Here is a 15376-nt window from a genome sequence, read left to right on the forward strand (position 1 = left end):
TCATAATATGGGTGACAAACTTCTTTATTAATATAAAAACGACTTAGACACACGTCTTTTTTTCCTTCTTTTTTTTTTGAAAAGATTTTTCCTATAATAATTTGATACTTCTTTTAAAGACACATCTGTTATCTCTTCATTTGTGCGGAACATGGTTGAAAATTCCCTTTTATTTATTAATAATGATCTAAGAAGTCATTTAAAATATTTTGTTCTCCTTTTCTGGACTGCATTTGATTTCATATATTTTTGTATTCTTCTGAAATCTGTTGGCTATGATAAAAGACAAGCCAACATTAAAAATCAGAACTATTATATTACCTTAATTGCAGAAGGAAATCTTTTGTTTGTCTTCTTTAGACTACATTTGGTTTCATATATTTTTGTATTCTTTTGAAATCTGTTGGCTATGATAAAAGACAAGCCAACATTAAAAATCAGAACTATTATATTACCTTAATTGCAGAAGGAAATCTTTTGTTTGTCTTCTTTAGACTGCATTTGATTTCATATATTTTTGTATTCTTTTGAAATCTGTTGGCTATGATAAAAGACAAGCCAACATTAAAAATCAGAACTATTATATTACCTTAATTGCAGAAGGAAATCTTTTGTTTGTCTTCTTTAGACTACATTTGGTTTCATATATTTTTGTATTCTTTTGAAATCTGTTGGCTATGATAAAAGACAAGCCAACATTAAAAATCAGAACTATTACATTACCTTAATTGCAGAAGGAAATCTTTTGTTTGTCTTCTTTAGACTGCATTTGATTTCATATATTTTTGTATTCTTTTGAAATCTGTTGGCTATGATAAAAGACAAGCCAACATTAAAAATCAGAACTATTATATTACCTTAATTGCAGAAGGAAATCTTTTGTTTGTCTTCTTTAGACCAACATTTGGTTTCATATATTTTTGTATTCTTTTGAAATCTGTTGGCTATGATAAAAGACAAGCCAACATTAAAAATCAGAACTATTATATTATCTTAATTGCAGAAGGAAATCTTTTGTTTGTCTTCTTTAGACAACATTTGGTTTCCTATATTTTTGTAATTCGTTAAAATCTGTTAGCAAATATAAAAGATAAAAGCCAACATTAAAAATCACAAATATTATATTGAAGTAATTAAAAATACCCGCTTAATTACAATGCTGTATTGAGGCATCATCTTCATAACATAACACAACATCTCATAAACATTATTGGAGCTGAGAAACTTGTAGGTTATTTTTAACTATGGTAATATAATATTTGTGAGCTTTAGCACTGGTTTTTCTTTTTTTATTTCTCTCACACAGTTATTTCTTCTTCTTCTTAATGTCTCTTGGGCTATAGAGAAGATTTCAGATACCTAACAGTGTTTTCACTACTGCGCGAGAATCCGAGAATCTCGCATATTTTTTTTCCTTTCTCGCCTTAAAAAATGATTACCGCAAGAAATTCGCGCATTCTGTAAATCAATTTCAAAATTCGCGAATTTCTCGCATTTTGGAAAAAGCTTCGAATTACTCCATTTAGAATAAAATCCGTTTCACTTTTCTTTCTGGATCTTTCATTATTTTCAACATTTGCCCTGTTATCTAGCTTCCCTATTTACCAGTATTGTTCAGAACTTTTTCGAACAACAGAACACAACCCCTTCGAATCACGGAACCCCTTTCAGAACACATTTCTCTGCAACCACGTGTAAGGTTTTTTCATGTAAGACGTTCAAATTTTTTATGCTATAATGTAAGATGGACAAATACCTATTAAAGGCAAAATCTTTAATGCAATAAAAATATTCAATGCTTAAAAAAATAGAAGACGTAAAAAATGTATTATAATAAAAGAAATATTTTTTCAAGTCTATTTGTGTTTTTTTAGTTTTCAGAAATCTCACTTAACTTTCTGAAATCTCACCCTGTTTTTGAGAAAGGGTGAGAAATTCTCACCCATTTTTTTTTTCTATGATGAAAGCACTGCTATATATCAACTTTATCAGCGCTTTACCCTTAGTACTAATTCTAGAATATCCTTTTTAAGAAACTTTTTCCTAATCTACGTACTGACAAATTATGAAAGAATGAAAATAAAATTTATTGAACCTGCCAGAAATGTTTTTGTGTTTTAGTCGGCTTGCTTTTTACTGTCATTCACGCATTGTTTCATCATCAGTTCATATTATTATCAGGAGGTGTGAAGCATGGTCCACCCACCTTCATCTCACACTCATTCAAAAAGCTGGGTTCACATGACAGCTACAAGCGGCTGCCCAGAGTACTCTAATCAAAACTTCTCGCTCGGGAGGGTCGTGATCGCCATGCCTAAAAATGACTTCGGAACGCATCCCCCGCTCTGATACGTGGTTTGGATACCATAATAAGAAGAGTGCAGAGAGGAATAAAGAAAAAAAAATTTTTTTTAAAGGAAAGAAAAAACTTGTCTTCATTGGATATCGCAAAAGGCGGGTGTGTATCTCACAATGATTTCTGGTTTGCAGGTTCCGATGCGAAAATCTATTTCGATCAATTCCAGCACACGAGAGATGATAAAAAAAAAGAAAAAAAAAGAAAAAAAAAATCTTACATTTTTTTTTTCTACAAAAAGGAAGAGTGGTGGAGTACTGCGGGTGGAAAAATATTCTTCCGTGGAATTGACAAATCGTTTTTCTTTTCCGCATGAAGAAGAAAACTGGTAGATATTTTTTTTTCTTGCATGAATAATTGAGGAAAGAATTAAATAATTCATGCAGTAGGAATTCCTTTAAGTCCTGCGCTTCCTTCATTCAATGAAAGCGTCATTTTAATAAAATTAGAAAGAGTTCAAACGTATAAATATATGAGATACATTCAATTTGTAACGTCTTTCAAGAGAGTTAATTTTTTTCCTCCTCTTTTTTAGTTAAATAAGTTGAAAGAGTTTTGTTTTTAATAAGAGAGAGAAATTTCTTTGGCAGAGTTTTCCCAGTTTTTTGCAGTTATAGTAATTTAATCAAGCTGTCCTCTTTTTATGCAGTTTTTTTCCCCTTCAAATATCAGGAGTATATGGTTATGCAAATGGCAATTATTCGAATTGTTTCTGTTTCTGAAAGTAATGATTGAAATTAAAGCATATTTCCCAATTGTTTTCCATATTTAATTTTGTAATTTTTCAAATGCATCTAAAGTTATTAGATTCGAAAATTGATATAAAAGTTACAAGAGAGAGCTTACACAAAAAAATAATGTGTTTTAAATTAAATTATTTTTTCTATTTATTTATTTATTTTTAATTTATAAATTTTTTTTTTCTCTTTTCTTATTTTTTTAACAAAAATTACATTACGGTTTTTCTTTTTGCTTTCAGAAGTTTTTGAATTTCGTAATAATAATATAATTTTATTCCTGCAGTTGAATGCATATTAAGTTTAATCTTAGTTTATGCTTCAAGAAGTATCTTTTTATTGTAAGTACGATGAAGATATTTTCGAGGTGTATTTTACTCTAATCGTTTTTTCCAATATAAAATTTATTGCTTATGTGTTACTTAACGCAGAGTCTTCGCTTGTTTAAAATCGAATTTCGCCCAAATTTTATTTTTTGGTTTTATGTGTTTATTGCTCATTCTGTAATAAATATTTTACTTTGATCGAATATGTCAGGTAAGTATGGGCAAAATCAACGTCACCAAATCAACTGTTTGATAACTATCTTAAACAAGGTGTTAACTGTAGCTACGATTTTCATTAAAAATTTAATATTTTATATTCATTTTGACAGAACTTTTGAATATTGTAACATTATCTATGATTCTTATTGCAAAAGTATAAGACAGCACATTGGAATTGCACAAAATAATTTTTTCATGTGTTACAGGAAAAAAACACTTGTCATCGTTACCGTTGTGATAAATCTTCACTAATTTTATAAATTTGAAATTATTTAATGACTGTTTTTTTTAATACTTTGAACTAAATTTTCCCTTAAACTGAGTGTGTTGGATAGCAGAAACACCGAATTTACGGCAGTCAAAGCAGTTTAAATGCACTTAAAGTTGAATGACGTCAGAAATTTCAGTATTTTCAAACAAGTGCAGTAAATTAAAACTAATTAAATTCAAATACTTTTTTTTCTAATAGAACGGGGCTATTTTTCGTAAGGAACGGATATCCAGCATTCCGTGCCATTTTATGATAAGCTACGCAACTTATGTTTATATGGCAACAAATATTAGATACAGCCCCCTCGCTGCAATCGAAACTGCCTGCAATTACAGGGGGAAATGCAGGCTGATAGGCCTATGAATTGCTTAGAAATTGTAAGTAAAAAACAGAAGATGAGAGACCCCCTTAGGAGCAATGATGAGTCTACGTGTTATATATGAGTGCGTAGGCAATAAAATTAGTTGCCATGGATACGCCGTTTTAGATGCCATTTGACCGTATTAAATTGTGTAAAACACCGGGTGTTTTACCCTTTTAGTGATAAGTTTTAAAAGTAGTAAATTTCGTAACTGTAGAATGGAAAACATTTATTCAATTTTGCACGAAGCCGATAATTTTTAATGAAAGCTAGTTCGCAGTTTCTAAAGTCTTTTACTCACTTTCTTGTCTTAAAGGAAGGGGAATTTTGCTGATATCTTACATCATTGAGATGCATTTAGTTTTGTAATCTAAAGTAATGCCCACGCTCAAATGATATATTTTATCATTCAAACTTTAAATATGCATTTTATGCACCTCTTTGCGGTTTTAAAAGGAAAAATGATTCGCGTACTGTTTTCATTTTCAATATTGAAAAGGGACAAAACTCTATTACGCTTCCCTATTAATGTTCAGAGTGCTAAATTCAAAAAGACTCTGTAAGGTTTTTGAAAGTATGCCAATAATGCGACAATCGTATCAATCTTTGAGGTGTTCCAACCAATATTTGTAAAAAAGAAAATTATAACATGTATAACCTTTTGAATTTCTTATTTTTTTGCTTGTGTTTAATTTAATATATTCGCATTATATTTCGCATATATTAATAATTATATTTAATTCTGGGTTCTCATGGGTCAGGGAGAACAGGGAAAACCTGGAATTTTATTTCAACTCTTAAAATTAGGGAATGGTCAGGGAAAGTTGCAATTTTTTTCAAGAACCTAGAAAAAAAAAACCAGTCTTAAAATTGTCAATAGCAGTACTCAGTCGCTGAGATTCGAGTTAAATAATTCGAACATCTATTACAATTATTTATTGTAAAAATTTCACATTTTAGACAAACTGAAATGATTCCTTCCTCATATAATGATATTTATTTTCCATGGAAAATCTAATACTTGGCATTACAAATAAAAGAATCAAAATTTTCTGATGAAAAATTTCGTAGTATAGATAAAATATGGTATGGATTTTCATTGAAATTTACCTGATATACCTGGAAAAGTCAGAGAATTTTTTTTCTGAAATTGAATGGGAACCCTGAAATCGATGCTTATAGTTTTGCTTATAGTTTCCATATAAAATTAGAATTATTTTCTCTAATTTTGCTAAAGGAATTATTTATATTACATAAATTTTATCAAAATTTTTTTATTTACTTACTTATTTATTATTTTGTTTAATAATTTTACTAAATTACATTATTTTTGCAATAAAGAAGAAAATATCTTTTTGTATGTACCTTTTTTCAAAAAAAAAAAAAAAAAAAATCTAATAGTTCTGAAAAAAAAAAAAGAATCGCTACCCATTTGCCGTTTCCCGTTTTTGCTGGTACTTATGAAAATAATTTCGTGCCTGCAGCGCAAAACTCTTTTGCTCCAACAAAACTGTTTTTATAATCTTGGAAACATATACAAATGCAATTCGTAAGTATGAAAGTTTTTTCGCAAAACTGGTTACGGAATATTTCAAGCTATTTTTTCCCTGTATCTTTCAAATCGATTTAAAAAATGCTGACCTATTTTTCTCATTCTCTTTTATGTACCTTATCACGCTATTCTCCCTTTTTTTTCCCTTTATGAAAAAGGAAAATAAGAGCTTTATATGTGTTGAACTTTAGATTTTGAAATAAAGAAATTCTTTACTGAATAAAAATGATATCTTTAAAATTGTGGAATCTGAGATTTATAATTTTTTCCATCGAATTTCAAATATTAAGACTTCGAAAATGTATATTTTTTAGAAAAAAATTTAAACTCATCCAGGAATCGATATATTTATGATCTTACATATATGTGAATAGATATTTTTATTTCTTTATTTGAACCATTTTATTTTAAAATTTCGAAGATTAAGAAGAAAAAGAAAAATCAAGAAATGAAAATAAAATAATAAATAAAAATAGACCATATGAAATTTACCTGCATACAAACAACACTTAAACCCATTTGATAATTATCAAAAACGCATTTTTCTTAAAGGACTTCACGAAATCTTGGCCTGAAACAAATTTTATACCTAACATATATATGGGTCATTCTCACGAAAACTGTCATTTTTCAGTTCATAAAATCCCAAAAAAGTAAAGTGAATAAGAAGTTCTGAAACTTTTTATATTAATAGAAATATGTAATGGCATTATAAAGAAAGTGAATATCCTATAAATTATACTTCATATTTAAATTAATTAATTTTTTAAATAATTAATTCATAATTAATTAATTTATAATAATTAATAATTAATTAATTAATTTAATGAATAAATTAATTAATTTAATAAATTAATTTATTAATTTTTTAGTTTATTTTTCAAATTAATTAATAAGTAAATTAATTATTTTCACTATTGAAAAAGTGAGGGAATGACACTAATAGTGAGGGAATGATATTTTATTTTAATACATGTTTTTATCTAAGTTACATCTACCTAAAGTTTGAAAATGATAACATACTAAGTATATCTAATATTTATTATAATTTAGTCTTATATATTTAATAGTTTTTACAGGTTTGGGAAATAAAATTGGCTGGCACGATTGAACAAAAAAAAATTTGTACACATCTTGAATCATTCCCTCACTTTATACACTAGTGAGGGAATGACGAATTCAATAAAATTTAAAAATAACAGTTAGGCCTAATTGATTTCTGAAGTCAATCACATACAATTATATTCATACAAGAAAGCAACATATAATTATCCACTTTCTCGATGAAGTTGTATTTTATTTTACTCTAAAAAATGACATGAGGGAATGAAAAAATGTAAAAAAATTTACCTGGTTTGATTCATTCAAATTTATTCCACAGCAAAGCTTCTTTAAGTTGAAGATGGAAACATACTGCAATTTTGTTCTATGATACCAGTTGTTAACTTCTGAAGTTTTTATTAAAATATTTTTATTCTAAGAAGATTGCGGGTGATAAGAACATTGTTGTGAGGGAATGACGCGAAACACTGGGGACAAAGTTTAAAATAGTGCTGTGTTAATATTTTTATCAGAAATTAAATTTAAAATTGATTTTCTGAATTCTATATTTCAGTATTCTGAAATAAAAAACACGAATTTGTAAAAAAAAAAAAATTTATTTCAGAAACAATTTTTTTCTTTTTTTAAATCAGCAGTGGGGACAAGTGAGGGAATGACATATTGGTATATTTTAATTACCTAAAATAAATAAAAAATAAAAATTGATAATTTTATTTTTTATTCTTTTGTTAACTTGCATTCTGAAGGACATTTTCCCTGAATTTTTTTTTTTTTCGTAAGCTTTAAAACAAACATAAAATATACTGGGGACATGAAAATGACTGTTTTTGTGAGAATGACCCATATCTATATATATATTTCTCTTACACGGCACCAAAAAAAAAGCCTCATTACAACTCCCCGAATGGCAACGTTAGAAAATCGACCAATGATCGCTGCTAAAAATGTCTCATGAGGTGGCTCAACATATAGCGCTTTTAAAAACGGAAACAATAACCAGAGTGAGCATTATCAGGTTGTTCAATTCAGATTCATGCCCTAAAAACATGATAATATTTAGTTTAAACTCAATTAGGAATTAATTAGGCTGGCCTTCTCCATGACTATAAATAAGTCGCAAGGTCAGACTTTTGAGAAAATCAGTTTAGTATTGACTAAACAAGTTTTTAGTCATGGACAACTTTATGTTGGCCTGTCAAGAGTCAAGTCATTTGACAGCCTTTCAGTAATTGCTCCAAGATGCCAAATCTATAATTGTGTTTTCAAAGTAATTTTAAATGCTTAGTGTTAATTTCTTAGAGCTTTGCAGAAAAAAATGTTTTTTGGAAAAATTTTAATTGCTTGTTTTGTTCTAAAATGCTATGTTCTTTATCACAAATGTTAATTAATATAGAAATTGATGCTGATCACCAAAAAATATTTCATTTGGCGATAAAACAAATTTTTGTGTTCTTGAAAATGAAAGACTTTTTGAGGGTTATTATCTCACAAGGAAAAGTTAGGGTTTAAAGTTTATATTTTTAAATAATAATTTTTTTTTCTAAAACTTTCAGAATTTCTAGCATTAACTAATTTATTATACACATTTAATTGAATTTAGGTGAGTAATTGCAATATTTTATAATTTATTTTGCTAATATGTTTCTCATTTAGGTAATGTTTTGATTTTTTCACGATGTACAATCTAAATAGCTAATATACTTTTTTAAAAGCCAATAAGAACATTGATAGAATTCGTCTACATAAGTACAATACTACGTCTTTGATGATAAAATACTATGTCTTTGATGATAATATACTATGTCTTTGTGCTAGAACATTGTGTTCATTGGCGAGCGAGTGCAGCGAGCCATGGTTCACGGCGTGAACCACATAGGATTGCGTAGCAATTCTCGGGGGTTGGCGAGCGTTAGCGAGCAGGGGGCGGAGCCTCCTAGTATATATATATATATATATTTGTAAACGAAAGCGTTGAATTTATTGTATCCAACATACTTTTCAATAATTTTTTTCTGACTTTTTATCAAAACGTTTCATATATTTACTTTTAAAAGTCTTGTAAAATGTGTTAAATCATTTTCTGAATAACTATTTACATAGTTGGTTGAAAATATTGAAATTTATATGATTGTCGACATTAATCGATGAATGTCAACAATCCCAAAATTTCTTGGTGAATTACCGGAACGTTTTTTGATTTTAATGTTTATTTGATGATAAAATTATCCTATTAGGAAAAAAATAAATACAGGGAATACCGGGCTAGTGAAAACTAGGCAATGACCCTTAGCTATCTTGCACATCTTTGTTGGGAATATTTGGCAGCATATTTTTAACGCATTAACCATTAGACGTGGTTATTATTAATAGTTACCGGAAAAATCGGAATATTGATCCGGCAAGGATGTGTTGGCCATAACCTGGTATATATTGTCCGGTATTCCCCTTTCAAACGTTTTTCTTAACCAATTTTTATTGGTTATTTTTAATGTCAAATTAATATAAAAATCAGGAAAACATTCTGGTGAGCTTCTTGTCAAAGAGGCTCACCCGTGAATGTTGCCTATCTCGAGTTTTCTCTGTAAACATATTAAACAAAATCGAAAGTCATTCCGGACGCTCACCAAAGAAGCTGTATAATTTTACCGGTGAATGTCCGCCATCTCCAGTTTCAGTTTTTTTCAGTAAATATATCAAATATTAAAATCAAGAAACATTTCGGGCATTCACAAAGAGGCTATATAATTTTTATCGGTGAATGTCGGCCATCTCCAGTTTCGATTTTTCTCAGTAAATATATTAAATATTAAATTCGAAAACATTCCGGACATTCAACAACGAAACTAGCCAATTTTACCGGTGAATGTCGGCCATTTCCAGATTCCATTTTACTCAGTAAATATATCAAATATTAAAGTCGAAAACATTCCGGACACTAAACAACGAAACTAGGTAATTTTACTGGTGAATGTCGGCCATCTCCAGTTTCGATTTTTCTCAGTGAATATATTAAATATTGGAATCAAGAAATATTCCTGGCACTCACCAAAGATGTTACGCAATTGTTATCTGCAAATGTCCGCTATCTCCTATTTCGGTATTCCTCAGTAAAGTTCATTAAAAAAAATCCTTTTCGACTTACATTCCATTAAATTAAGTCGAATAATTCAGGTTTTTACAGTACTTGCTAGCATTTGAACATATTTCAGACCGTTTTAACAACAAAGTAGAAATGTAATTTTTCTATTTATTCCATTTGGGATCGATTCTTCCGCTGGAATATTCTCCACTGTCGATAACTTTAACCTAAAGTTACAACAAAAATAAATGATATTTTGTCTGTGTTCTTGGTTGTCTTCGAAAAAGAAAGAGCTCAAATCAGAATGAAATTTAATAAAAATTTCAAGGGCGCTTATCCTGAATATTTTTGAAATCACTACCGCCCATAGTATGAATGAGGTAGGGGGAAGGGATGCCATTATTGAAGGGATTGTGAGAAAAATGCCCCCATTATTCCTCTGGAGTATCGGAATGCCTGTACACCCCTGGCCGTTCGATAGCAGAGGGGTTGTCCTGGAGGATGACTCATCCTCTGCATCACGTGGCGCAGTGCGGTGCGTTCCAGGACATGTGGGGGGTGTATAAGAGAGAGGAAGGAGAAGAGTGGGGACATCGATTCTCTCCCACTCCCCTGGAATTTCCTCTTCCTTATCCTTTCTCCTCTTATCTTTTATTTGGTATTCTCTTCACACGAAAGAAAGATGTTATCTTTGTTATTATAGTAATTACAGTAATAGGGAGTTTTTTTTTATACTTAAGTTGATAGATAGGGATATGTTGCTTAGGTTATGATTTCATTGGCATATTTTGTTCTTGGGGAATTCATAATTGAATTTTAATTGGGATCTGTAATATAAAAAAAAGCCTTATTCTTATTTTAGGAAAAAAATACTCTTTTTAATGTCTTGGGTGTCTGCATTTCAAATTCTCGTGTCTTCTGTATTCCTTTTATTCAGATTAAAATAATTTTTATTTGATTACTTTTATTATTAATTTTTGCTTACTCTCTTAAGTTATGAAATGTTTGAAGCGTCTCGGATGCGTCTTGATGAAATAAAGAGGGTCAATTTATTTTTCAATTGATTTGAAAAAAAGTTTAACTTATAAATCATTTTAGTGTTTTGCAACTTATTGCAACATAAGTTTGTCCTTTCAAAATCTAACATTTTTGAAGCATTAAGATTCTGATGTCTATTTGTAAAGTTTAATGAAATGACGCATATAATTTCTGTTATTTTAATATTCACAGAAATGCCCAATTTTGAAATTTTTTTTCTATTTTGTAATTTAATATTTCAAGCTTTTTTAACGGTTTGACAGCAAATAATTTTATTGCGGATATATTTGTTATTTTATGAATAATTTAAAATATGATTACAAATAGCACTTTAGAACATATATTTGGTTCCATAAGGTGCACCGTGTCACATAAACATGCTTTAAACTTAAAATGAGCTTTACAATTCATTTGCCTTCCATGAAACAGAAGTTATTTTTGTGTCACAAAAGCATACTTTAAATTCAAAATGAGTTTTATAACTCTTTCATCTTTCATAAAAAAAAGTTACTTTTGTGTCATAAAAGAGCATACTTTAATCTCAAAATAAGTGTCAAAATTCTTTTTTTTATCCAGAAAGGAAATTTTCTGAAATTTAACAATTAAAAATATTTGTGTTGACGATTTTTCAGATCTAAGACTCCAAGGGAGTTGAAGAGAGATGTTATTTATTAATTAAACACATACGTGATACATACAAGAACTAGAATGTATCAATTAAAATTGATTTGGCAACCTATATAACAATGTCGCTGTAGTTCCGTATCATGTTTAATAAAAATATGCAACAGTACATTTTCAACTTAGGCTAACGCATCTTGGTCTTTAACTTTTAAATTGTGGACATTAATTAATAAAATTTCTACTTAAAGAAAGCAAAAGTTTCTAATTTTTGTAATCATAAACGGTTTTTATATTTTTATTTGAAAATTTATTTGTTTGAAATTGAGTGAATTTAAGCAGTAAATGTAGTTATTGCGCAAAAATATTACTACTAATAATAACTTTCCCGTATTTTTAGTCTTCGTTGTTTTACACTCACAGTAAATTTAAATTTTTTTAATCGCGTTTTTTTTAAGCTGATAAAACTATAGTTTTTAACATTGACACTTTTCTTTGTATTATGATTTTTGGTTATCTTACTTTTGTTTATTATCAATCTTTTGTTTATGCCTATTCATTTAAGATAAGCATTGTATTTCCTATAATAGTTCCGTGCAATAACTTTGAGTTGTTTAAAAAATTGTCTTATTTAAATTATTCATTCACTCTCTTTGTGATTTGTTTTCGAACTACAAGCAAGGGAAATGTTTTACAAATGTCTGCTGGAATGTAGGAAAATGTAGTAGATCATGTTATGTTTTGATGTCGACTGTTGAACTATCTTATTGTTTAAAAAGTTGATTTCCGAATTCGAAATGACGTCTCCGGAACCTAAAAAATTACAGCCGGTTTCAGTTGAATGTGACGTAATACAAACTTCTGAAATAGTTGTCACTAGCTGGAAGATCTATGTGGCGTGTGTTGCTTCGTATTTGTACATATTGTCTATGGGGATGACTATTTCGTACACTGCACCAGCATCCATGGATATGAGAAGGCCAGGGAGTAGGATGCAGCACATAACTGATGATGAGATAACTTGGATTGGTAGCCTGAGTATGCTTGGGGGTGTACCTGCAAATATTTTAGGTGGTATGTAGTTTTTTTTAAAATTTTTTTTTATTATTATTATTTATTAACTTTTGTTAAATCAACCGAAACTTGTTTCGTACAGACCATCTTTAAATTATATTTTTCATCCATAATAACGATGACGATCTTTTAATTTTTTTTTTTAGTTTTATCAACTGCTTTATTTTTTTTTAAATAATTAAAACAACAAAAACTTTTTGTTACATATTCAAAATGGCCATTTAACGATAATGTTGGTTTTAGAATATAATTATGTGATACGGTAAAATATAAGGGAAATCGTATAAGTCATTCTCAAGAAATCTAAAATGTTCAGTAAAAATATTTAGCTTCAAAAAAAATATATTTTTTTTACTGACAAACGTTTTAATTTTCAAAATGATTTTAATGGCAATTTTTTTATAATTTTCTGCGAGCTAAAGAAAACTTAGGAATATAAACAAACAAAGATGAATATTTTTTACAAGAATTTCAAATTGGTGTTCTGCTTATATTATAAATTTTCCCTAAAGCTAATAGTGCTCAAAACCGTGACGTATATCGCATAGCAATTAAAAGTTCCTTCAGAGCAACTTATGTTTGAACTAGTCCTATTTACGTAAACCTACATGCAAAATATTTTATATTTACATCATGAAGAAAATATAAGATGCTGCCAATAATTTTCATTCCATTATGTACGTATTTATACATAATTTGATGTGAAACTAAGTTTCCATTTTCTTACAATTTTAGTTTACAAAATAAAATAATTCGTTATTTAAAAAAATGGCAATAATTTAAATGATAATTTTTTTATGGTACCCGCAGTACATTTGTAGTAATCAAAAGTTGTGTTTCAAAGTATTAGATATAACTCTGCTCTTGCGTAGGTTGTAAACATTCAATGTAGGCATTTTATTACTCATTTTTATTTAAAAATAGCTTTACAAATGGAAATAAATAAACATAATAGCTTTATATTTGTAAAAAAAATTATGAACTGGTAACTTAAAGCTGTTTATAGCATTCCTGCTTTGTTCATTCACTTAAAATTTGTTTGCGTTTTTACAGGTTACTTTTCTCAAAAATATGGAAGAAAGACCGTATTGATGTTAACTTCTATTTTGTTTACATCAAGCTGGCTGATGATAGCTTACGCCTCTTCAGTTGCGTGGATATGTGCTGGAAGAATAATTTCAGGATTTTGCACTGGATTGTATGTTGTTGCCGTTCCAGCCTATGTGGCCGAAATTGCTCCCCAAAATAAACGGGGAATGCTCTCATCCGGTCTACCATTATTTAATACTCTTGGAATATTTCTTGTAATGTGCCTTGGACTTGTTTTAAGATGGTCATGGTTGGCCATAAGTATCGTCATCTTAACAGTATGTTCCGCATGTATGATGGTCTTTATGCCAGAATCTCCTGTGTGGTTGGTGCGAGAATCAAGACTGGAGGAAGCAGCCCATGGTCTGAAATTCTTCCGTGGTAAACATTTTCCCTACAAGAAAGAAGTGCAACAAATAGCTGAGACGCTCCGCAACGAGCAACAAAACGTACCAATCACGTTGCAAGATTTAAAAAATCCAACCTTTTACAAACCTCTTTCAATTTCGGTTGCTTTAATGTTCTTTTGGACAGCATCTGGTTCAGGACCCATTTTAGCTTATACTGTCGAAATTTTTCAAAGACTCGGTAGCGCACTTGATCCAAATGTCGCCGCAATAATTTTATCAGCTATACAAATAGTGGCTGCTGTTTCCTGCAGTCTAATAATCGATAAATATGGCCGCAGAAAACTTTATATTATGTCTGCCTCTGCAACATCAATTATGCTAATTTGCTTAGGTGCTTACAGCTTTGCTATGAAACACCAACCAGTGACCCAAGGCGCGATAGGCTATATACCTTTAGTGTGCTTTGCTATTTATGCGTTTGTATTTAATATAGGGATGGGTCCAATACCGTTTGTTATGATTCCTGAAATGGTGTCGGTCCAGTTTCGAAGTACTGTCCTTGCCATATCAACTGTTGTAATTTCGTTTTTTGCGTTTTCCTCTAACAAATCGTATGATGGTTTGCGATCTTTGGTCGGAGATCATGGTGTTTATTGGACTTATGGATTTTTGTCTCTATGTAGCGTTCCATTTGGTTATTTCATACTGCCAGAAACAAAGAATAAGTCTTTTGAGGATATCAGTAAATCATTTTCTAAGAAACGTGATTGTCAAATGACTGATTTGACGACTGTCAAATGATGTTAACTCTGTTATGTTTATGTAAATATTCATGTGTAATGTATTTTTGAAAATTCTCTGATCCTAAATTTTTTCTTCGTATTTTTTCTTATAAGATATATAAAATATATTTTACGTTCTCATTGTTAATTACTGATTTTATGTTGTAATAATTTATTTCTTGGACTGGATAGGTGATATTTTGATAATATGGTTTATGTTAATGTTCAGTAAATATGTAAGGAAAATTATGGTAGATTAAATAACCTAGAATTGGGAAGTAAGAAGTAGCTAATGTAGCGAGAATAGTAATTGATCCAACGGTAAATTTTCGTATTTTCTAACTTAACATTTTGCTTACTGCGTCTGATATCATCAGTTGTACCAGTCGTTAGCAAAGGTAAAGAAAATATTTAAAGTTGTTTTTCATATGATGACGTAGGACCACTCGTTCTCGTGAA

At 29.5% G+C, this 15376-nt stretch overlaps 2 protein-coding genes across 2 annotated transcripts in view; both read left to right on the forward strand.

The window, feature by feature from the left end:
• Positions 1 to 15376, forward strand: part of hwt (SH2 domain-containing adapter heavyweight) — a 351568-nt gene that overhangs the window by 185267 nt on the left and 150925 nt on the right. The window lies entirely within an intron of this gene.
• LOC107452280 (facilitated trehalose transporter Tret1) lies at positions 12154 to 15058 on the forward strand. The gene is made up of 2 exons (XM_016068639.4): positions 12154 to 12696; positions 13750 to 15058. The coding sequence occupies exons 1-2, from the start codon at positions 12420 to 12422 to the stop codon at positions 14934 to 14936; spliced, it is 1464 nt and encodes a 487-aa protein (XP_015924125.2). The 5' UTR covers positions 12154 to 12419; the 3' UTR covers positions 14937 to 15058.

This window comes from Parasteatoda tepidariorum, chromosome 7 (genome assembly GCF_982258835.1).
Source record: "Parasteatoda tepidariorum strain Cologne lab strain chromosome 7, Ptep-v5.0, whole genome shotgun sequence".
Taxonomy (NCBI): domain Eukaryota; kingdom Metazoa; phylum Arthropoda; class Arachnida; order Araneae; family Theridiidae; genus Parasteatoda; species Parasteatoda tepidariorum.

Excerpts from the sequence above, each read along its gene's own strand:
- LOC107452280 (XM_016068639.4), top strand. The coding sequence starts at position 12,420 with ATGACGTCTCCGGAACCTAAAAAATTACAGCCGGTTTCAGTTGAATGT. Across the intron at positions 12,697-13,749 it reads ACCTGCAAATATTTTAGGTG|GTTACTTTTCTCAAAAATAT; the intron begins GTATGTAGTTTT and ends GCGTTTTTACAG.